The following is a 24287-nucleotide window of genomic DNA, read 5'->3' as shown; positions in this document are numbered from 1 at the left end:
TTTTACATTGGATGCACTTTTTTATAGTTATACTATATTAAATATAATAGTATATCAGTGAAAACATAGACTTGTCAATGTCATATCTTGCATACAATTATACTGGGAAAGACCACCAACTAGTATTTAGCTCTGTGCGAATTTTGCGAATTTTGCTCCAGGTGAAATGTATCTGCAATCAAACCTTTTTATCACGTTTTGTCACTTATTTGGGGACCACATCAATTACATCATGATGTTAAAGACTTGAAACCTAAAAGCTACTGCAAGTATCTGAGTGAGATATGGTGCGCTGGCTTCCTGTTTATTCCACTAGATGGCGGCAGCTCATGATAAAATTACACAATTTTGTTAACTTTTCTCATAGCAGATGACGCATTTTACGTATTTTTCCCAAACAATTCATAAAAAGTCATACCAATAAATACTTAATATTGTATAGGTTTAACCATGGAAAAATGTGTGATGTAGTGTGATGTGAAGTAGTGCATAAATAATATAAGAGCCAAGTGTACAGCTGACTGTTTATTTAAATTGAATAGCATATGCGTACAAAGTTTCTACAAAGCTATAAAATATCTAACATCATACTCTTAGCCATGAAGAAGAAAAATCAAAAAACATATAAACCAACCAAAGATCAGACCCTGTGCAATACCAATAGAGACCAATCCTAAACGTATTTTTGTTTCTTCTCAAAATTGGATAACATTATAATATCAAAGATATACACAACATCTGTCCCAAACATTGTCACCTCTGTACAAAGTCATTTATCAAAACATATCCTGCAAAGGTACTGTAGCAGACATTTTCAAGGCCATATTGGAGTTAAGAGATAGAATTTGTATAATGGGCAATAGGTGGGTTTGAAAAGTTACATCCAACTAGCACTTGAGACAAAACGAGACAAGACGTTATTGACAACAAGAGACGATAATGATTAATTTCCTCATGAAAAGCACACAACACATTACAGCTTTATCCACTTGAACCAAACCAGGCAAACGTGTGTGCCTTACTTCATTTTTGCACATTAGCCAACATGTTGTGTGGACATACACATGTTGGTCCTCCGCTGATTAAACATAATGTAACCAACTTACTATATAGTTCTTAGTATCCCGACGCAGTGCTGCTCATTGTATTATTTTTTAGTGTTAGCTATTCAGTGATGGTAGTGTGGTAATGTAATGGCAGACAGACAGACTCTACTGAAGCAGAGTGCTACCTTGAACAGGTCGATAAAACGACACGGTCCAGCCAAGCAGTACTTGTCTGGTTAGAGACCCTGTCTGGTTCTCAATTCACAGTATATGACATGATCTATTTGACCAATTCATGGTACTTCAACACAGTATTAATATGAATCTATGCCCAGCAATTTTACCCATGGCAGAAGTCACACACTTTGGGTACATGACGCAGAGCTACAGTCTTCCCTGTGCTTCCTTGCTCCTGGATGACATCAATATATGCTCAGTGTTAGTTCTGACACCTGCCTGCCATTACACATTCAGGCTGCCACAATGAGGAATACTTCACATTGTAAATAGGACTGATTTCCCCTTCGAGGGAATGCCAGTGCAGATTTTCTCATTATGGATCTGTAGGCACATAAAGCAATGATGCTTTATGCGCCTACAAGACTGCCAGTCGTGTTAATGTTTAAAGGTGTTAAACTGTGTTTGGTTGGGCAACATTAAACTGTGTGGGTAAACTGTGTTAACTATTTGGGAAAAATTGCTGTCAACATGGAATGTCCTCAATCTTATAACATCGTAAATCCAGGCAAAGTCACATTATTGTGGCTTGGTGGGTCTTATTAATAAAAGGTGCCATGCACTCTGCGCGTTCTCTTCAGTTACTAGGGATTAGCCACAGCAGATGACTCCAGGAGGTCTTGTTATTGCATTGAGATAGTCCAAGTAGGTTACATATTTCATTATACGGTTGGCAAGAGCCTCCAATTAGCATATATGTACACACAGGCATATTGTATTAAGGCGGGAGTTACATATTTAACCCTATGGCAACCACATGGTATGAATATACCAATAACCATCACTATGGGGACAAGGTGGACGTGGAACTAGTAACATCATTAAGGAAAACATTTCCACGTGAACAAAGCTTTCTGAGAAAGTTTCTGAATATTATTTTAAAATCTAAAGGTTTGATTTGTAGTCGAGGGGTTTTCAAACGCATCCAGCAACACCTGAATAGCGTTCCCTAACAGAAGGCACTTGATGGTATGTATAACCTCTGCTTGTGTTTTGTTTCTTAATAAAGGCAAAGTGTTTTAAATATATCCATGGTCTTGATTATAATAAGCTGCACCATTAAAACATTGTGTGTCCATACATAGATGGGATCTAAACATGTTGGAGCTGTTGGCATGGTGACCTGGCGTACAATAGGATGGAATGTAGAGGGTGACATTGCCATGACACAATCAATGTGACGCAAGCCTTCGTTTGTCTGCCAGCGTGTTGGGAATTGTTAAAATATTGGTTTCTTTCTTTGGTGCCATGTTATGGGAAACCTTGAAGGGAAATTTGTTTTAAATAAATACATCTGGCCTGTATAATTATTGCAGGTGTAGGAAATGCACTGAATTTTGCCAATCAGTTTATAACAAGCATGTATCATTTTGCCGTGTATCACAGTGTTTTTCCATGGGAGCAACCATAGGATGTAACATTTAATCAGGGTTGATAGTTTTATATTCAGTTAACTAGCTTTCGGTCTAGTGACAAAAGAGAACAGGACGTAGCTATTAAGAATAAGAATAATTCAGTCTTATAGATTTGTAACAAAATTAGATGTCGTCCCTGGGTTTTATACACACACATTTATATATATATATATATATATGTATATATATTCTTGTCAACGTTTGCTTGTTAGAATGTTTTTGCAAGCAAAAGCTACAAAAAAGTGTTGTGTTTTTAATTCTTTGGGATAATCCTTTTTGTGCAAGAATGTGCCTCACAACTTTAAAGTATATACCACCGCTATCCATACACAAACAATAATGTCATCACCACAGCTCTGTTAATAAAGTTATTCTCTACCACAGCTCTTCATTAATGATACATAGGGTCTGATCTTCAATCTTGTTTCAGTGTCCGCACAGGTACTACAAGCACTCACACACACACGCACACACACTCACACACCCACACACAACCATACACTTTGAGTGAGGAGGGCCTCGGGCATGTTTGACTTTTAACTCTTCAGGGTTTCTTGTTGGTCTTTACCTAGGCAGAAGTACCATCCCCTCAGCAGACACGCTGCAGTGGATGGAGTTACGACTGTGACGGAGATAAGGCCGGCCCACTGGGATCAACACTAGCCACGTATGGCTAGTGGCTTGTGTCTTCACAAAACCTGAAACGTCACATTCCCTGAAGCGCAAAAAAAACAACAACAAAGTAAAATCAGCACAAACCAGACCTGGATCGTAGAGCATTTATGGCTGCGTTACCACCACCTCTTTCGCAAACAACGCTCTCCTGCGTCGGATCATAGGAAACCTTCTTCAAAAGTGGCATAGCGTCCGGCAGCTTCACCCCGCTGTGTCTCGGGGGAACGGTCAACTACATGCTAAGAGTCGTCAGCGCAGTCAAAGGGGGACTGCTGGTCGCTTGGGGTTTTGGAGTGGCAGCAGATGGGAAACTGCAAGCCGGCTTGTGTCTCAGAAGTCACAGACACCGTGGTAGTGGTTTGAAACGAAGAACACATTTCCACACATAGATCTCCGGTTGGCCACTAGCACTGGGTGTCCCGGTGGAGAGGTTCACGGCGGGCCGCGTGTTATTCCTTGATGAGACGGTAGATGTGGTGCTGGGCCCCATGCTCGTTGTTAGAGACCTCAAAGACGCACGCCATGCACAGCAGGGTCTCCTGCGTGTCCCTGTTGCTGACCACCTGCAGGACCACACGTACGGACACCAACACGGTAAGACTTGAGTGAATGGGTACTACGCACACAAACAAGACTCATCAGCACATAATGTAGACGATATAGTGTTATATACACGCAAACACACACACACACACAGACGTTATTCTCACCAGTAGAATGGTGAAGTTCTCCAGCACACTGTTCATCATGTATTTTTCGGGCAGATGTTTGAGTTTGTGTATAAAGTTAATCATGTATTCACACATCGGGGATCGGTTGATCCTGTAGACGAAGCGGCCGTTTTCGAATCTTGCGTACTCAGTCTGAGGAGAGGGAGAAAGTGACCAAAATGACACACAAAACAAATCCGTTCAGAGGGTGGGTGAATAAACCTTCTTCATACAAACACGCCATGATAGTTATATCAAATTATACAGGGAAAACATTTTTAGGTTTCCCAGACGACAGTGTTCCGGTAGCTGTGGTCTTTTTTTTCATGTTAACAGCCATCATGACTTTGTCTCTTCTCACCTCCACTTTCTCCACGACCTGCTTCCCGAAGGAGCACACCTTGGTGGAGCAGGTGATGGTCATGTTCTCAGAGCTCTCGTACTGGCTGGTGACGCCGTAGAACGCCGTGGGGTCCTCCTGCACGTTGTAGCTCAGGTCCGCCTGGAAGCAGCATGACCCAGACAACCACATTTAACACAGATTCACTACACTACTACGCATAATACAGTCAGGTTACCAGGTGTAAAACATACCTTGTGCACCGTAGGCGCTTTGCAGACGGTATTGTGGTACACAATACATTTGCCTAAACCCTTTCCAATGAATGTACTAAGCTCAATATTTTATTCTCCTCTTTTTTTGTCGCTCAAAAAGAATAATTTATTGAATAACATGTAAGAAAATGTGTTCATTAGGCCACATCTGGTCTTATTAACACGATTAATTCAGTGTATTTAATTAAACCTAGTCAGGCTGCACACACTCAAATACACTAGCAATTTGCTTGATTTAAAATTCGGAAGCCTTTGTGCAATCTTTTTGTGTGGAAAAACTGGACAATTTTTGCCCACACAAAATGAGCTTCCCAGCTCCACTGGCCGGATTAGGGTGCTGGATCAAGCAGGGAGCATTCTTGCATTGTGTTTTGTCACTGGAGGCTGGAAAACATTCAATGGCAGCGGTACAAGTACACGGTGCACCCTGATTACAGGCTGGGGAAAAGTGGAGACGCATTTGTGCATTGTGTAATGAGTTCTCAGAGGAGAACAGACAGGCCTAAGGACACACGCACACGCACACCCACCCACAATGACAGCATGCAGGAACCTGTACATTTACAAAACCCCGGGCACATTTATTACTGAACAATCAACTGAAAGATGAACCCAGGTCTATGCTTAAGCCTTATTGGTCTGCTCTAGGGCTCAAGGCGGTGCTACCTCCTGGTGTGGAGTCTGCTCCAGAGATTTTGGGGAAAAAGAAAGTATCAACGTTTGACTTATTTTAAGAGACGGAGATACAAGGAGCGGAGGAATCATGAAAAGGCGATGAGTGACGTGAGGATGTCCTGGTGTGGCGAGAGAGAGAGAGAGAGAGAGAGAGAGAGAGAGAGAGAGAGAGAGAATGAGAGAGAGAGCGAGAGAGAGAATGAGAGAGAGGGAGAGAGAGAATGAGAGAGAGAGAGAATGAGAGAGAGAGAGCGAGAGAGAGAGAATGAGAGAGGGAGAGAGAGAGAGAATGAGAGAGAGAGCGAGAGAGAGGCAGAGGAGGAGGATGAGGAGTGAAAAAGAGTTTCCACCCTCTCCCTCACTCTCACCTGAGTCAGGAGGAGAGCAGGTGTTCAAACAAAGCCTGTGCTGCTGCTGTCATCAACCCACCACCCTCACACACACACACACACACACTTACAGACTCACAAGGGAGGGGCCCACTGCACCACCCCCTCAAACACCACACTCACCCCCAGCACCCCCCCCACACCACACTCACACACTGCAGTGGAGCAGGGGAACCAGTGTGTGTGTGTGTGTGTGTGTGTTTCTTGTGTGTGTGTGTGTGTGTGTGTGTGTGTGTGTGTGTTTCTTGTGTGCGTATGTGTGTGTGTGTGTGTGTGTGCGTGCTCACCCAGAACTTGATGAGGTAGAAGGCCTCCTGCGGGCCCTTGGCGAACAGCTCCTTGAGGCCCCCCTTCTTCTCGGGGAACTTGTCGTAGATCTGCCTGATGTCCACGTACTCCAGCGTGGGGTCACTGTACCGGGGGCTGGTCTGGCCGATGTGCACAAACAGGTGCTTGTTGTACGGCTGCAAAGACAGGGGTATACGTTGTGTTACGCTGCGTTTTTAGGTATTGTGCGTGTTTGTGTGTATATAACAGAAAATAAAAGCACACACACAAAAAAAAAACCCTCTGTAAATCTCCAAACCATGCAGAATGTATAATGCATATAATATTGTATAATTAAGTAAGAATTGTTGTATGTATGCAATATATATTAGAATTAAAAAATAATTGCAATCGTCAGTACTCAAATATTAACGGGAGGTTTGTGATTCTGTATCAAAATCTGCTTTAGACATAAGCACCATTTGTTGGTGTGAGTTTGAGTGTGTGTGTTTGAGGTAACATGCACGCATGTGTGTGTGTGTGTGTGTGTGTGTGTGTGTGTGTTTAAGGTAACGTGCACGCATGCGTGTGTGTATGTGTGTGGTTTTGTGTGTGTGTGTGTGTGTGTGGGTGCGTGTGTGTGTATTTGAGGTAACGTTTATGCGTGTGTGTGTGTGTGTGTGTGTCTGTGTATGCGTGCGTCCTTGCGTGCGTGCGTGTGCGTTACTCACAGCCTCCTGCTCTCTCTGCGTCTCCAGGAAGGAGGAGATCTCCACCAGCCTCAGCTTGGTGGTGCCGATGGAGCGGCCCTGCCAGGCGGGCTCCCTGTGGGTCTGGGCCGCCCCCGTGGGCTCATAGCCTGCATAACACCAGAAAAGGACCGCTCTTCACAAACAGCAGAATCACACACATACACGTTACGCAACTCCTCTTGGCCCCGTGGACGGGCGGCTGCATAACATCAGCCAGCTGAATCTTACACAAGCCTTGAAGTGAAATCCAAAACCTCATCGCTTTAAACTCGCCCCGTAGGCACGTCATGCATGATTCTGGTATATATGTTACGTTTTTGTAATTGCAATCGCAAGTGCTCCACGTGCCGAAGTGAAAAGTATTGGGGTGATGATAAATCTGTGTCACAGATGTTGTCCCATAATCCTTATGAGAGACTTCAACTGTCATTTGTAAAAACGGAAAAGACCTTCTGTGTCCACTATCCAAGACAGGTTGCTTCTTTACAAGGTGGTTACAGTAATCAGATTAATCCTAATTCTATCTCTAGTAATAACTCTAACACGTCGAGTTATCTGGTGAAGAACACGCTGTTTCCCTACACTGTACAGTTTGAATAACCTGTTTCTCTTCTGCTGCCAACTTCCCCATGGGGACAATAGAGTGTCTTCTAATGCAATCGAATGGAGCCTAATGTAATGTTATTTAATCACATCTTCTGTTGTTGCAGCTGTACAGTAAGAACTGCCATTGTCTCCTCGTAAACATGCAGAATGCTGAGCTGTATTTAAAGGCAGCTTCACTTTTTCGCCTTCTTTGCTCATTTCAAGTGATGTTATTCCCTTCTCAACAAAGTAGGCCAAAACAATGTTCCAAGAAAGATTTTTACATCCAATTCTAATCAATGCAACTTCCTCTACAGAGAAATAAAGGAAAAACAACATGTCCACACTGGCCAGTGTAACGAATCAACCAATGATATCGACGTTCCTGCTCCCATTCATATAAATGGTTCTAGACTAGCACAGTTGGATAGCGTCTTGTCACTTTAGCCTGATCGAAACAAGCAAATCCCCTCTAACATTTATCTTGCTTTAAATCGCCCAGTATACTTAAAAACCAGCCATAGGGAAAATGCTTTGAAAACCATTTCACGTTTCAACTAACAACGTGGATCTACATATCCATAGTTTAAATAAATGGTCTGATATATGAAGGAACATTAAAGTTCCCGCTGAACCCAAATGGGGTATCCACCGCCGTAACGGAAACATAAAAGGTCATCCGCATTGAATGTCATCCATCAAAAAAACACTTCTTCAACTGTGTGACCTCCCAACGGGGAAAAAAAATAAAAAGAAGAAGAAGTTGCGGTGCCGGCGAAGCCCCTGGGGGGCCCGAGGATCCCCGGGGGGGCCCGTATTCAGGTGTAGCAATGCGCCCCCACTGGGAGCTGAAGTGGGAATGAGAGGGACCCGGGACTGACTGTTCGGCGAGGTAAATAAAAGGTCATTGTGTGTGTGCCTCTCTTACCTGAGATGGTGGTCGTTCCTGCTGTCTGCACAGGGTAGGCTTGCTGAGAGTACGGCTTAATGCTGACCGAGATAAAGAGGGGAGCCAGGTAGGGAGAGAGCGAGAGCGGGGGAGAAGGAGAGAGAGAGAGACAGAGAGAGAGAGAGAGAGAGAGAGAGAGAGAGAGAGAGAGAGAGAGAGAGAGAAATAGAGAAAGAAAGATAGAAAGAAAGAAAAGATAGAAAGAAAGAAAAGATAGAAAGAGAGAGAGAGAGAAGGAAAGAGAGAGAAAGAAAGAGAGAAATAGAGATAGAAAGAAAAAAGAAAGAAAGAGACAAAGAAAGGAAGAGAGAGACGAAGAAAGATAGGAAGAAAGAGAGAAAGAGAAAGAAAGAAAGAAAGAAAGAAAGAAAGAAAGAAAGAAAAAAGCGCGAGTGAGGGACAGAGCGAGAAAAATAGAGAGAGAAAAAAATAGACAGAGAGAAAAAGATATGATGTACATTGTTACTGGGCCACATGATGACCTAAATGGGTGCAACAGCACTATTTCATGCTATTTGAAAGCCTGGTTTCTGACAGCAGTGACAGTAGGAGATCCAGGAGGTCCAAACCTTCCCACAGTATATCATACTAAAGATAATATAACAAGGCATTAGCCCCATTTACTGGCACCACGTGGCCACGGTCATTGGAATCATACAGGTTTTCATTTGACCTATTTCTACATTTCTACATTTATTTGACACCAAACCATTTGAATCATTGCCCTATTGATTACCGGCCCTTCCCCATCACATCACAAGTAATGTTACGCTAACGTTCTATTTCGGTGAATAAAGAGCAGGAAGGAGTGTACAGTGTGTGACCTACTCTTCAGTGGTAGAGCTGGACTGGCCTCCAGGAATCATGCCCTGCCAAAGCTAGAAAAGAAAGAAACACTCTGTGACTTGACTACATCATCAGATTACATATTTTATAATAACAATATATTTTGTATACACACTGAAATAGCCTTACATCGTTTCAGATTATTTTGACTCATCTTACTGTAATTAATATTCAAAATAAACCCGTGCGGTGGTTGTGCGGTGGTTGTGCGTGCGTGTGTGCGTGCGTGTGTGCGTGCGTGTCCCTCACCTGTGCGTTGCTAGGGAAGCTGGCCCGTACGATGCCGGGCAGCAGCTTGCTGTGTATGGCTGTGGCCGAGACGATCTGGGCCGAGGACATGGCGGAGATGCTCTGCAGAGCCTTCTCTTTGGCGCTGTGGTCCTGGGACGACAGACGAACCGTGTTAATGTAGGGACTCACGCGCGCCATATGCTGTCACCGGGACACGACTATTCCTTGAGTCAACCGCGTGAAAAAGTGACTGTACAAAACACAAACACTAAACATTGACACCTTTAGGTTCAGAAATGCTTATATTATGTTGATTTGTCCGAATGCTAGGGTAGGCAATTTGGAGAAACGAGCCAGGGTAAGCTCGATTTTTTGAAAGTACCCAACCGAAAAGAAATACCGCCGCTCCCTCCAGGCCTCCCTCCAGGCCTCCCTCCAGGCCTCCCTCCAGGCCTCCCTCCAGGCCTCCCTCCAGGCCTCCCTCCAAAGCCCCTCCCCCAAAGCACGTGACCAGTGCGCTAGCTTCAGAATCAGGTCGGCCCTGTGGAAGACTGCAATCGTGCACAACGAGTGCTGGGGCAGTGTGCTCGCAGGTAGCCAAGAGGTAGGTAGACACACAGGTAGCCATCCAATAATTAAATAAAAAATAATTACATGATTTTGGACTGCTTATAACTGCTAGTAGAGTATTATTTTTTTTTTTTTATTGACTGCTGTTAGGAAGGAGAATTTCACCTAATAATAATAATTAGCTTTAAACATGAATAAGTGAGTGACAGGTGATAAAGCGTCTATTTCCTTTAGTAGCCACAATCAGGTAAGGGTCCTCTTACCTTTAGCTTGGAGTGAAACTCTCTGGATTTCCTGCGAGCGAGGACCTGGATGTGGCTGGACACCTGGGGAAGACGACAGAAAGGGGAGGAGTAATGAGGACAAACAAAGAGCAAGCAGGAAGGACCAAACACTAGGTTGCTATGGCAACTTGAAAGGCCTTCTGCCTCGCTAAAGGGACATAAGCAGTATAAGGGCTTCAGTGGTTTATTTGCTTTCCTGTCCCATGTTGATCCAAACCCCCAAGGTGAATTGTTCTACTGCCAACAGGTTTTTGTCTGATCATAATTTAAAGCTAACCTATTAGTGTTAAGAATCTGATTTTTGAAGAAATCCCAATCATGTTCTATCTCATCGATAATATGATAATATGATATTATTGTATAGCATACTATATATTATAATCTATCATTTTGGGGCTACATACTACATAAGGAAATGAAAGTGTCAATTGAGTCACCTGCTTTCTGGTCCGCGTCTTGCCTGTTCTCAGTTTGATATATCTTGCTATGAGTTCGTTACGACCTGAAGCAAAGAGAGACAAAAAATACCACACAATCAACACACACTAATAAAACACATCTACACACAGCCAGCGACGGGTACCATAACCTCCAGACATGCACATTCACATAGAAGAACTATAATTACCAATAGTCCTGAATACATGCCTGCATGTGCACACACACACACACACACACACACACACACACACACACACACACACACAATGGTCCTGCATACACATGATTCAACAATACAGGCATTCATGTAGACGAGCTGTCCCTCTGATTAAAAGGAACCAGCAGGCCAGCTGTACACTCGCTCACATACACACACACACAAAATTCACCCTATTCAATGGAGAGCACAGCAAAATCAGCATGACCTGGCTAGTAGATTACCGAGAGAGTGAGACAGGGAGAGAGAGAGGGAGAGAGAGAGAGAGAGAGAGAGAGAGCGAGAGAGAAAATAATAAAAATAAAGGGTGGGTAAAGATTGAGGACCTTGAAGAAGCGCATTACATCGCCGCAATAAGAACTGTGTACGGCTGAGTGTGTGTATAATTTGTGTGTGTAATTAGCCAACTGTTTAAGTGATTTTAGTCTAACATTATTTCTACTCCCCATTAGTCCAACATTATTTCAACTCCCCAACAGATTGTTCTTGGCGACTTGGCTCCCCTGCTCTCCTGCTCTTAATGTAGGCAGAGTATGGAAGTCAGGCCAGCTGGCCCGGCGATGGTCAAGATCAGCACAAAGCCAAAACCTCCATACACTACCCAAAAGACTCGCAACAATAGCCTTAACTAACTACCAGATGGTGCTTGTGTGTGTGAGTGTGTGTGTGTGTGTGTGTGTGTGTGTGTGTGTGTGTGTGTGTGTGTGTGTGTGTGTGTGTTTGACCAATTCAATCTGAGCGAGATAGGGAGCTTAAAATGATAAAAATCTATAGCTCTATTGCAGGTGTTTTCCTTCTAGCAGTCAAATGCAGCAATGGACAAACACCCACAACCAACACACATTTGCACACACACACTTACCCCTACACATGCACACGCGCGCGCGCGCACACACACACACACACACACACACACACACACACACACACACACACACACACACACACACACACACACACACACACACACACACACACACACTCCTGGCTGTGGAGGGTGACATCTGACTCCAGAGGGGCCAGCTGGTCTTTCTAGGAGGCTTAACGGTAAATTATCATCCTTCACTAACCCTGCGGCGTGCACGCACTCTAACACACAAGCCCCTGCATACACACACTCACACACACACCCATCTGCTAAAAACCTTACCAACTTTCCAATAAACATCTCTTTCTCTAACCCACGATTCCTCCTTACTCATTCTCTGACGTTCCAACCCCTCCAACCCCCCCCCCCGCCCCCTTCTCCCCCACTAGCCTCCCCCCTGACGGTTTTGGGCAGGCCTAGGCTCCCTCAGTTCATCCCCTCCTCCCTACACACCACTTGCCCGAAGAAAGGCATCATGGCCAAATTCAAACCATGAATCTCTCCCAAGTAACAAGAAAACTAAACGGTTGAAAGCAAATTCTCCCAAAAAAATACAAAATGTGGCTCCTTCTCAAAACAGTGGACACGCAATCTTGCAAACTGGTAAAAAATCTAATTAGGATCACCAGTAAAACATGAGATGGGAGCCAGAGAACGTTAAAGGGGTTGTAAATAGCCTGACTGTGTCGGGGTCTGAAGAAGGACTCCTGAACCCTGGGCATGTGTTTGGTCTGAGCCGTGAGTAGAATTACACCTTCAATGTCGTCCATCGATTGATGGTGCCATAATTGTGAAGGATTCAAGATTCAGGCCTCGGTAAACTTAAAACACACTTCAAAATTGGCAAATGCGCAGACCGAGGTTGGCAGTTTTGCGCCAAAACAAATTGGGCTTCAAAAGCCTGCAGTGTGCCCACGCCGGCTGTCAGAACCTTTCAAAATTGGCGCACAAAGATGCTGGACAAGCCATCGGCTAGCATTATTGGTCAATGATCTTTCATGCTATTTTGAGCTCTTTCTGACTGCTTGTCTAGTTCCAGTCACAATTATACGCCAGTCGTCTCGGTAATACAAGATACAGTTATTTTGTTAGGCTCTAACAGTAAAACAACAAATGTGTCATATTGATGTCATATATCAAATTGAGCAAGCGTATTTAACCAGGCTTGATGAATGTAGCATGGGTATCTGTGAAGTCTAAGGTATTTAAATGTACTGTCTTGTGTGGGTGAACGCTAACAGAAACAGTTCTTGGTTAATGGCACTAATTCATTTATAGAAAGATAAACATTTCTATTCAATTTGATTTACTGATAGGACCGTGAATTCTCTGAACATGGTCTTTGTGGTATTGGAGTAAGTATACTGCCATCAGTCTACTTTCAGCATGAAAATGAGCATTTATCTATCACAGAATTTTGTGCCATCCCTAATAGATTGTTCCAATTTCGGAAAATGTAGGCGTTGCAAGTGCAACCCCATCTGCAAATAAAAATAACCAACATGGGATAAACATCTGAAAACATATTTTTATTTTGAATACAATCGTCGCTCTTGTTTTGACCAACCAATTCCACCGATATAAAAGGAAATGAAAGGAAAGGAAAACCTGCAAGAATTCTTTATTCTTTTAATGCCTCTGCCTCTACCGCATCTTCTAACCCTCTCCGCTGAATTTTAAGTCACTTGACATTTGCTTGAAACAAGAGAATCCTCCCCACTCCTCCTCCCCCCCCTCCCCTACCAGGAGGACGCCAGCTCGGGCAGTCAGCCACACTTCCAGTGTGTGTTGGTGTAACGGGAAAGGAAAACATGAAAGCCTACAAATGTGCGCGCGCTCTAACACACACACATTTTTTGGGGAAAAGGGGGGGGGGGGTGCATCCTGAGTGAATCCGCAAACATGCATTGGATTTTTAAAGGGGGAAAAAAAAATCAAAGGCATGGTTAAAATGCATAAGGCCACGACATGCAGGACTGAGTGCACAGGCAAGCGGAGTGACGCGTGCATAAAGGTTTAGTGCACCGCTAATCCGTGAGGCATGAACCCCACTGGAACTCTGGATGGTTTGAAGAAGGAAGAGGCTTCTGCAGCAGTTAATTACATCGCAAATGCCACGAATGACAGCAGTGTACGCGTGTGAGCCGTCAGGTTGCAAAGACAACTTCCAGGGCTTATTCTCACAGTGATTGCATGTCGATACTGCTTGTTGTACTGATTTCCCGGTCAAATAACGCTCCGTCGCCTTATTAACTCAAACTGGACAACATGTGAAGGGGAGTTCTCGAGCCCTTTGCTTTAACCCCTTCCCACACCAGATGTCAACATCTCCCAGGAGAACACATCGCAAAGATTTAATGTGAGCAATTGTTTCTACTCCGACATGAAGACATGATGTACACAAGAAGGTTAAAATGCCCCCAACAGTCCAAAAAAGTCGGATAGTCAGAACTCATGCTTACAGTTGGCTAAAGAATAGGAGTAGAAAATAAGTAGTTTCCCAGAGAGAAAGAGCAAGAGAAAGAAAGAGGGGGGGTGATGGAGGGGGGGGCGCAGCTGGTGGCACCCAGAGGACCATCTGTTCCCCTCTCTAATAGTTCACACAAAACACACACACACACACACACACACACTTGTTCTCAAACAAAAAAAAACTATCTCTGTCTCTCCCCGTCTCTGATGTTCCTAGCAAAGCTCCATTAGCTCCCTGTGTTTCTGATACGGGCTGCCCTGTGAGGCTAACTCCACACACACATCCACAGCCTCACACCAGCTCACACCAGCTAACCGCTCCTTCCATGGCTGGATGAACGCTGGAGCTATGTATAGATGCTACACTTTTCACCACTTTTAGGGACTCAATAAGTAAAAAAAAATACATAAAAAGACAAAGAAAATGGTAGAGCTCAAAATGCAGCACAATTTTGTCTAATCTAATCTAATCTTCCTGGTTTCCAACTGAAAATAACAGTTGGAGACCAGGGATCAGAACCATAGAAAAACAGAAGACCCCCCCCCCCAACCCATCCATAGCAGTGGGGGGTGGGTAAACAGATAAAGAGGCCGCAGAGCAATGTCCCCCGCAGTACTCACCATACATCTTCCCCTCGTCAGACAGGATGATCTTCCTCCTTCCGCAGGGGGGGTAGATGGCCAGGGCCTCCTGGAAGCTCTGCTCGATGTCTGGGCTCCAGACCCCCTCCGGGTCCCCATCCATGGTCTTGTCTCCCCCAGAGTCGCTGAGGCCGTCCATGTCCTCCCCGGGACTCTCGCTGCCACTCCAGCTGCCGCGGTCCATAGTCGCTGCCTCACAAAACCCGGCCAATGTCTACCGCTGCCCAAACGCACTGGCGATGCCAAACAGTGTTGGTGCTGAGGACTGGGGCGGGTGAAGGCCGGTGACAAGAGGCTGTTTTGTTATGCTTCTACGGGTAATTCTGTGTGTCCGACAGACTAAAAAACTGGTATGCTAGGGCACACAACTTTTGTGCAAACAATAACCAGTGATCGCCGGCCGATGGACTTCTGGTTGATGTGAGCCAATGTTTCCCCACTCTGGTCAGACCGAAATGCAAACCTAAACGAAACAGAGAAGAAAAGGGAATACTTTGATTACATTGACATGAGACAGACCTTATCATGCTGCGCCAGATCCCCTAGGAGCCGAGGCCTCTTAGCAACGTTAGCCTCCAGCGACCAATCATGATTATGTTTCGCATGCCGCTCCACATGGAAATATCAGCGCACAGTCGCTCAATGTCATCAAGGTCCTTGTATTCAAAATTCAAAGCAACACTCTCTAGTCTACTCATTGATTTTGGCATGCGTAAGGCAAACTGACATGGTGTCGCACTATGGTCCGCTGGTTTTTTTTATTAATTGGAGATGCTGTTTTTTGTCGGATTTATGCAATTACGTGTATGTGTTGTGGAGAACCTGTGCATGTGTGTAGAGTGCATGTGTGTAGAGTGCATGGTGATGTAGGACCAAGGATGTTCATGTGACTAATGGACGCTCCTTGGAATGGAGTCCCAAATGTATTTACAGTACACTGGCCATGTACTCACAGGTCTCTGAATACATATGTGATTACATTTCAGCAAATGCCTTCACACGTATGTCCCCCACTGTCCAGTTGTGTACAGATCCCACGTATACCATGTATGTCTTGATGCGGTGTGGAGTTAGTATACAGGGGAGAACCGCAGCTGACTTATACACAGTCAGCTGTGGTTCATCATGGGATTCATTTTGACTCTAAAAGTATCTCCACCAAAGGGTATGTGACTGCTAATATATAAGAAAATGCACTGGGCTTAGACTCACAGCTGAATCCCCAGAGATTGTATTGTATGGTTTCGCATTTGTTGCTCTTGTTCTTTGCTACCCCCCCCTCCTCCACCACCACATTCCCTTTAGAGGCTTTTTAAACAAACAAGGATTCATTCATCCCATGGGCCTAACTGCAACACACCGGCAACATGTGTTTCCTCCTCTGTGTTTGTCTAGGCCATTAGGAAGGGAATACGGTAGAATCCCTAAAACTAATCCAAAGAAACATTTTGTCCATAAATGGATGATGTGTTTCAATGAAAATCTAAAAAGTGAACCCACCCTACAGGGAATGTTGATTACATTTTTTCAACAAGAAACAATGAGGACGATGCAATGCTCCAAAATATCCTGATCTGTATTCCTTTTAAAAACGTATTTCTAACGGGAATCATTATGTTAAGAAGAGTTGAGGCAATTCTCTGACGCAGCTAAACACGAACCAGTGAGGCCAACTAAAAGTGTATACAACCATAGACAGACAGAGAGAAAAAGAGAGAAAGAGAGAGAGAGCGAGAGGCAGATCAAGGGAGGGCTGGAGAGCAGGAGACAGAGATCATCTATTGACTGCCTGGCTAGTCCCTCCGAACCCCGATTACACTCGCTCCCTCTCTTATGGTAATCTCCCCTCTCTCCACTCCAGCCAGGACCACCAGGCATGGCAGGGTTCTCCTGCGGGGGGCTGCAGGAGAACAGGCTACAGGGCTCTCTGCCACACTCCTACAGCTGTGTTGGATCTCAGCTACACTACAGCCGTGTTTTCAGTCTTGTTCACTGGGGTGTCACCTTCAACGTCCACTGCCCTCTATATTCCTTGTGTGTGTGTGTGTGTGTGTGTGTGTGTGTGTGTGTGTGTGTGTGTGTGTGTGTCTGGAGCGTGCATGCATACGTGTGTGTGCGTGTGTGGCTCTGCACATGCCAGTGGGTTTTAATGAAATGTAATGATATACACGTGTGCATGTGTCACCAGAGGCATACTGCGTGTGTGTGTGTGTGTGTGTGTGTGTGTGTGTGTTGGGTCCCAGGGATTTTGTTGGTTTGACAAGTCGACAGTATTATCGCAAGCCTTTCTGTCGTTCTTTTATTTGGACCACTTCACAGCATCTGTTTCAACCTCTTCCAGCACACAAACACACAAACGGTTTTGAACAAGAGGATTGTCTCTGTAATCCTCAAAACAAACATTGTTCCACTTTACCCTGTTTTGCCATGCTACGATCCGTTCCCAAACAGTCCAAATACACCACAAACATGTCTAGATCCATGCACTTAATAAAACAACATTATAATAATAGAGTGAAACAAAAGCATAAATGATAAAAAGGCAAATGAGTCCAATGCCTCTTTCTGAAATTGTAAGTAATTATAATTGTAATTATTAAAAAGGTCAATGCAAATCATACAAGCAAACAGAACAATGTGCTTTCTGATGGCATTCCCTCCTGTACGAATATAAATATGGGTATAGCCTTATTTACTATTCAGGAAAAAATATATATTTTGCCCTTTTGTTAAATCACGAAAAAATTTATGAGAGTATAAAAAGTGCCGTCATTTTTAACCAGGCATAATAACCCAACGATATGACATAATAAAGCAGTAACACAATCAGTCTTAATCTATAAAGGTAGTCAAAATGTCATTCCCTTTTTAAAACTGGTAATGCTTTTGATTCAAAAAGGTTTAGCTGATGTCCGCCCCAAAACATTAGCTACAAATTAGCTACAAATTGTTGAGCATCTAACAATTCATGTTTTGTATTGATTTTAAATTAATAGAGTGCAAATAAGAACCGCAAAACCTTTCAGGCATTTCACATACATTTCTGAGGCCAAAGCTTCTTGTGATGCATCAAGATAAAAAGTATTTTGTGTGTAGTTACTGATTGGCTAGTTAAGATACCAAATGTGATTAGTTTGTGTTGAATTGTATTTGAAAATCCCTAATAGTCAATCTTTCACTCATAATCTTGGCGTGCCTGTAGTTGTGTTTATCTAATGCTTGCACAGTACACACAGCTCTGATGAAAGCATATTAGAATCTAGAAAGATTGTGCTTCACTCATTAAATTGCTATCAGCAAGGCCTGAACCACTTTGTTCAGATATTTTTCAATATATAAATTTGCTGTCTTTTTGCATTCACTCATTCATTGTTTCTTCAACTTGAGAATTTTCTCCATTGGGATGTTTCATTCTATCATGACAATGAAAAAGACCAATATATATGATACGTCACATGGGACAACTGACTGATCTCTGTCCTAATTGTAACACATACAGAACTTCACAAAACACACTAACACAAACAGAGGTTGTGTCCTATTCTTATAAATACATGACAATTTAAGCACGTACGCACACGCACACGCTCACACACACACACACACACAGACACACACACACACACACACACACACACACACACACACACACACAACACTTGGTGGAGCTCCCAGATGCAGAAATAGATGCTGTGGAAATGGTTATTAGAATGTTCTTTCAATTAATGCTGAGTCCGACACACATTCTTCTTGGATAAGGGAACTAGTCCCATATGTAACGCCAACTGCACAAGGATGTTTGAAAAAAAAAAAGAAGAAGAATATGACTCGTCTCACTCACATCTGGCAAGGAAATAAATGTTATACAGAGTGACTACACTAACGGGAACACAGTGGGAGACCTCAGTCATGTTGACTAATCTAGCAAAAGTCTCAAAGTCAAATTTTATACCACTTTCCACCCTCAAGAGAAATCATTAAACTTCTACTTAACATAAGAAAAAAACTGCTTATAGACAAATGTGTGTGTGTGTGTGTGTACGGTGTGTGTTTGTGTGTGCCTATGTATGTGTGTGTGTGTGTGTGTGTGCTTGTGCGTGTGTGCATGAGTCACTCTTTAAAATCAATAAACATGTTGCTCTGATCTAGCACTGATAGAAGCCGACACCCGCTATCCGACTGTGTTGTTTCTTGGGTTATAACATAAAGCATTTCATTAATACCTATGTCTTTCCCGTTAAAGAACAGCTAGATGTATGTGTAAACCAACTGTTATCTTTCTATTCACTTTGGTCTCAATGCAAGGAAGCTGTCCAGAAGTGGTTTGACGACTTCCTGGTCCCTTCTTGCCATGGCCAGGAAATCCCATACAGACTCTGAGTGGTGAAGGAGCCCATCTGGTGGCCCCGCCCGACTTCATGTGTTCATAAATGATACCAAACAAGTGATACCAACGAGTTCAACGAAATAGACGAATAGACTAATGGGGAAATGTTGTTTAATGTAACTAGTGTGTATTATTACAATAATATCATAAGTGCTAAAAACTGAAAATATTATTAAAAATATATCAACAAAAAATCCCAGGCTATCAAGCTTAGCATCAAAGTAGTTTGGGCCTCTGAGAGCACGCCCTGTCTTTGTTGGAAAAAATGTAGTGAACACTCTCTTTGCTTATATATAATTTACTATATAACATTTCCACCCCTTGATTCAACTGCCTGTCTGTCTGTCTGTCTGTAAGCAGGAAATCAGTTCTATTGGCCCAACAGACCGAGAATACGGGCAGGCAAGCCAGCACAGGCTCCACTGCCCCTGAAGCCAGATACTCCCTCCCCTCCCCTCTACCCTAGTAACCCCCATCCCCCACCTTGTCCACTCTCACCCCCCAACCCTGGAGGCCCCCTATTGTTCCCTTGTTCCCCAAACAACCCCCCCCCCCCCCCCCCGCCCCCTCCTCTCCTCAGCCAAGCCCAGTACCCCATGTCATCCCCCCTACCGTCCCCACTATACCCCACCCATACACCCTCCACAGCCATACAATGGTCTTTCTAAGGACCAGGATATACCCCACTCTGATTCCGGCGACTGCGCACACGATGGGGGGGCTGCTATGCAAGCAAAATTAAAATTGTTTGCATATTTGTGTATTTTGCAAAATGTGCATCTTTCTTTTCTTTCTCTAAAGTGCTTAATCTGCTAGAAGGCAGCCCTGAATCTTTTTCCACCTGTTACAAATATTTACATAGATGTCTGTTAACAGTTCTGATTCCCTCATCAGCTAGTCTGTTAGGCGTATTTCACCCTATACAGCAGGAGATTCAATTCGGAAAAGTAAATTTCTTTCTTTAGAAATTTTGTTTATTTTAGTACATTTTATGTGATCTGGGATAAGCTTTGTCATCACGAGTCACACTGGTTAATGTAGGTACTGCACCTTGTGGACCCATCTCATCCATGAGAGGACATACATCCTAGCCAGCTTGTGTACTTTCATCGCAAATCTTATTCAGGCCCTCAAAAGATAATATTCTTTTCTTAAAAAGCATAGACCACAATCACAGCAGAGGGTGTTACACACTTTAACGTTTGTTAACCACACGTCCCTTTCCCTCCTTTCTTTGACGCGCGTGTTGTTAATCAGGGGGAATTTGCCGCTTTACCGAAACGACGAGCGTGTGCATGTGGGGAGGGGGTGCAGCACGTGACAACACAAGGAACAACTGAGTCATGGGTTTGGTTTCACATTCAAACATGATCAATTATACAATACCACGTTAGAGAAGACAAAACTATTCACACTGAGAAGAGTGAAATAGTACAAATTGTTAGTGTGCCATTGTTGATCGAAACCAGCAACATGTGATGTTAACCCCCATCAACTTTTTATATTTTTACTGATATAACACAAATGTGTTTCATACAATGATGATCTTTGATGATGATCAATGATCTTTTTAAAATAAGCCTATTTCTTCACATCATGTCCAAAAAGCCTTCAGCAATAGCTTTCAGCAATAGCTAATACAAAATTGCATAAGGTGTGTGTAGAATTTCTGCCATGCGCCATAGAAACAAGGTAACAGATGATACTGTGTAAAAAACAGAAGGTCGAGAAGCAAACATCCGTCCGAGGCCTCAGCATATTGCAACAGCATGAACATGAATGCACACACACACAAACGCACACACACACACACACACACACAGACACACACACACGGGCAACGACGAAAGCACACACAAGCCATATGGTGTGTCTTGGACTACCGACGCCTGTTGCTGCCATAACAATAGGCCTGCCTGCTCTGGACAGCGAGAGGCAAACACGTACACACACACACACACACACACACACACACACCAAATGGTCATTAGTCAGTCTGCACTGGGAAGGCCTAGAACAAATGCCTTGGTTTACATTCTGCCCTCTCCTCCCTTTTAAACACACCACACACACACACACACACACACACACACACACTCTCTCTCTCTCTCTCTACAGGTGCATGGAGCACTCAAAACAGATGTCAATGAAGTGGAGGGAGACAGCGAGGGGGGGTGGAGGGCGGGGAAAACGGACAAAAGCTTTGCACACTTTCTGGACACAGTTAAAACAATTAAGAATCCGCAAACTCAGTGCACAGGTGTGCAGGCCTAAAGCACATACAGCTACACACATGATTTATCCAGGCTGATAGCTAAGGAGAAAGGTGTGTGTGTGTGTGTGTGTGTGTGTGTGTGTGTGTGTGTGTGTGTGTGTGTGTGTGTGTGTGTGTGTGTGTGTGTGTTTGAGAATGGGGGGACAATTATCATAAAAGCAAAGAGAATACATAATTCTTATTCTGCCCAACGTTTCATTATCGCTAGCATTTTAATTACTTTTAATCATACACTGAACAAAAAGGAAAGCTTTCCCTTCAACGGCATTAATAAATCCAATTTGTACTACATTATGTTCTTTTTTTGTGCAAAAAAAAAAATAGTAGGCTGCTGGCATATGTGTTGCAGACCTACATCATTGTCAATAATTCATCATGAAACGACCAAAGACAACGTTGACAAGACAGGTTTGGCACATAAACACTAAGCAAAGTATTTAAAAGGGGGTTATATCCAAAACGTTTTAATATTTCTCCTTCGAAAACGAATCTAAAATACTTGTTTACTTGTATATAATACTTGTAAATACTTTTTTGTTTTACCATGGTTGTATTAAAAAAACAAAAAAAAACAGTTAATATATTGGATTTGTTCATATTTACATTTAAATTAACCATACAGGAAGAACATAATTTCAATGTGGCCAGATGTATATTTTTCGAAGTTTTGCGTACACACATAAGCTGCCACGAGTGTCTCCTATAACCACTATAAACACGGTGTGGCGGTGTAATATGGTGTGAAAAGGCAACTTGGTGGAGCGGTTTCCTGTGGCCTAGAGAGCGCGAGCCCTGCTGTATGGAAACCCGCCGATGCAACAAGTCCTCCATTCACTTGGAGCTTTGTTTAGCCGCCTTTCAGCTGCGTACAGCACCTTTCAATTGGCTAGCGACAACACAATAATGGATTTCAAACGCATACAGTTACCATACATACGTGCTAGGACTATATCTAGCGTAACGTCGAACGCGATAGGATAAAATACTTTATTATTTACAAAACGGGTCGGATGTTTTTGGGGGGAGAGATAGGTGATGTGCCTACTACAGTCGACATCATTCCCAAATCAGTCGCTTAAAAGCTCCGTGCCCGACGAGTAGCCAACAAGCTGGTGAACAATACCTCCAGTAAATGTCTATAATGTTTTTCTTTCAATGAAGTGAAAATTTAGACTAAGATATATTTTGGTTTTGGTCCGGGTCAACATTTCCGTCCGAAATAGATTCAACGTTCGTGAAATATCCGGGGCAGTGTTGACTGTAGCCTACGGGCTCATGAACTCCTTGGGAACTTACCTTAATTCAAACGTCTCCTTAATAATAGATGTCACCCTCTTTCTCCGCGAATTAATGTTGATACAGCATAAGGAGGATCTTGGCTAACTCCTACAGGTTTTGTTTTCGCTGGATCGGGCGGTCCGGATGTGTAAAGTGGCTTCGTATCTTCAGGGATGCGAAATATGCGCGGAATGAGAGCAGGAATGGGAACAGGAATGAAATGAACGCAAAGATTGAGTTAGCGGGGCGGGGTAATAGTGGCGTCACTCTGAATGTAGTGAGATGGGAGGATGGGTGGAAGAGAAGAGAGGGTGGGGGCCACGGGCTAGGTGGAAAGGGGACAGACTGTATGGGCTGCATTTAACAAAAGAACAGTGGTGAGCCTCAACTCAATTCAGAGGAAGAATAGTCATAGGAACCGTACTGCGGGCAAGAAAGACGCCGTGCTTAAAATAATGAAAAAAACCTTTATTCAGAAATATAGCCTGTTTTCACTCAAGAAATGACAGCTGCCATTTGACTTCACGACTAGTACAAATACTGTGACTTTGGGAGCAAATTCACAATATAAAAACGAAACTGTTTTGAGCAAAGTGTAGATGTAAGTAGCTAAACATAACTACAAATATGCAGGCCTTTTTTATTTGTAAAAGAAAATTGTGTCATCAAAATCAGCACCCTGACCATGAAGACCTTTTGTGTTTGAATTCAGTGGGCAGCGCCTCAGCCCTCATAAAGGAGTTGTTGTTTACTACTAAGCTCTACCCTGTCTTAGGTTTCAACCCCTTAGGCATTGGCAGACTGTCATCTCCCCAGAGGGAGGGGCCATGATATAAAACAAACACAGATATGGCTGGGTCACAACCTGAACTGGCTACTGCAACTTGACACCACAGCCAGGCCATCCAGCACACAAGAATTCCACACCTAGTGTGCATGTGCCTGTGTTTGTGTATGTTTGTGAGGCGGAGAGCGAGTGAGAGAGATTTAGTGCTCTGTTCTGTGTACATTAAATGGGTCAGAATTACACAATTGTTTTATTCGATTTTTTTTTTTTTTTTTGTCTGTTAAAGGTACGTTTTTTGTCATGTTTATTTTGTGGGGTAAAACAGTTGCCCCTGACAACACTGCTTTTGCAGTTGAATAGATTTAAGAAATGCAACAAGTGGGAATGGATCTCTAATAATACTAGAAGGTAAAAAACACATTCCTATAGAAAACTAACATGTATCTAAATGTGGAGTGAAAATAACTTGTTATTTAGAGGCCTTTATTTGGCCAAATACCGTCTGATGAAACACATCTACATTATTATGGACTTTAACATTATTCAGTAAAGTTCTGCTATGCATAATGTCCATATATATATATGAACTCCAGTTTCCTGTTCTTTATGCCAGCTAAGCAGTGAAACAGATGATCATGAGACACATGGTTTAGATTAGTCTCTGACTCTGAGGA

At 43.4% G+C, this 24287-nt stretch overlaps 1 protein-coding gene across 1 annotated transcript; it reads right to left on the bottom strand.

Annotated features, from left to right (window-relative positions):
- Nucleotides 1–512: 512 nt before the first annotated feature.
- On the bottom strand, nt 513–22969 carry tead1a (TEA domain family member 1a). Its single transcript, XM_084476917.1, has 12 exons — nt 22845–22969; nt 14866–15349; nt 10684–10748; nt 10226–10288; nt 9411–9542; nt 9144–9193; nt 8295–8356; nt 6761–6888; nt 6050–6226; nt 4445–4585; nt 4084–4236; nt 513–3936 (listed from the first exon to the last, which is right to left on the bottom strand). The coding sequence occupies exons 2-12, from the start codon at nt 15068–15070 to the stop codon at nt 3823–3825; spliced, it is 1290 nt and encodes a 429-aa protein (XP_084333043.1). The 5' UTR covers nt 15071–15349; nt 22845–22969; the 3' UTR covers nt 513–3822.
- Between the last annotated feature and the right edge of the window lie 1318 nt (nt 22970–24287).

Source organism: Micromesistius poutassou, assembly GCF_964030765.1.
Source record: "Micromesistius poutassou genome assembly, chromosome: 13".
NCBI lineage: Eukaryota > Metazoa > Chordata > Actinopteri > Gadiformes > Gadidae > Micromesistius > Micromesistius poutassou.
Note: the sequence above shows the minus strand (reverse complement) of the source record. Positions and strands in the feature narration are given on the sequence as shown.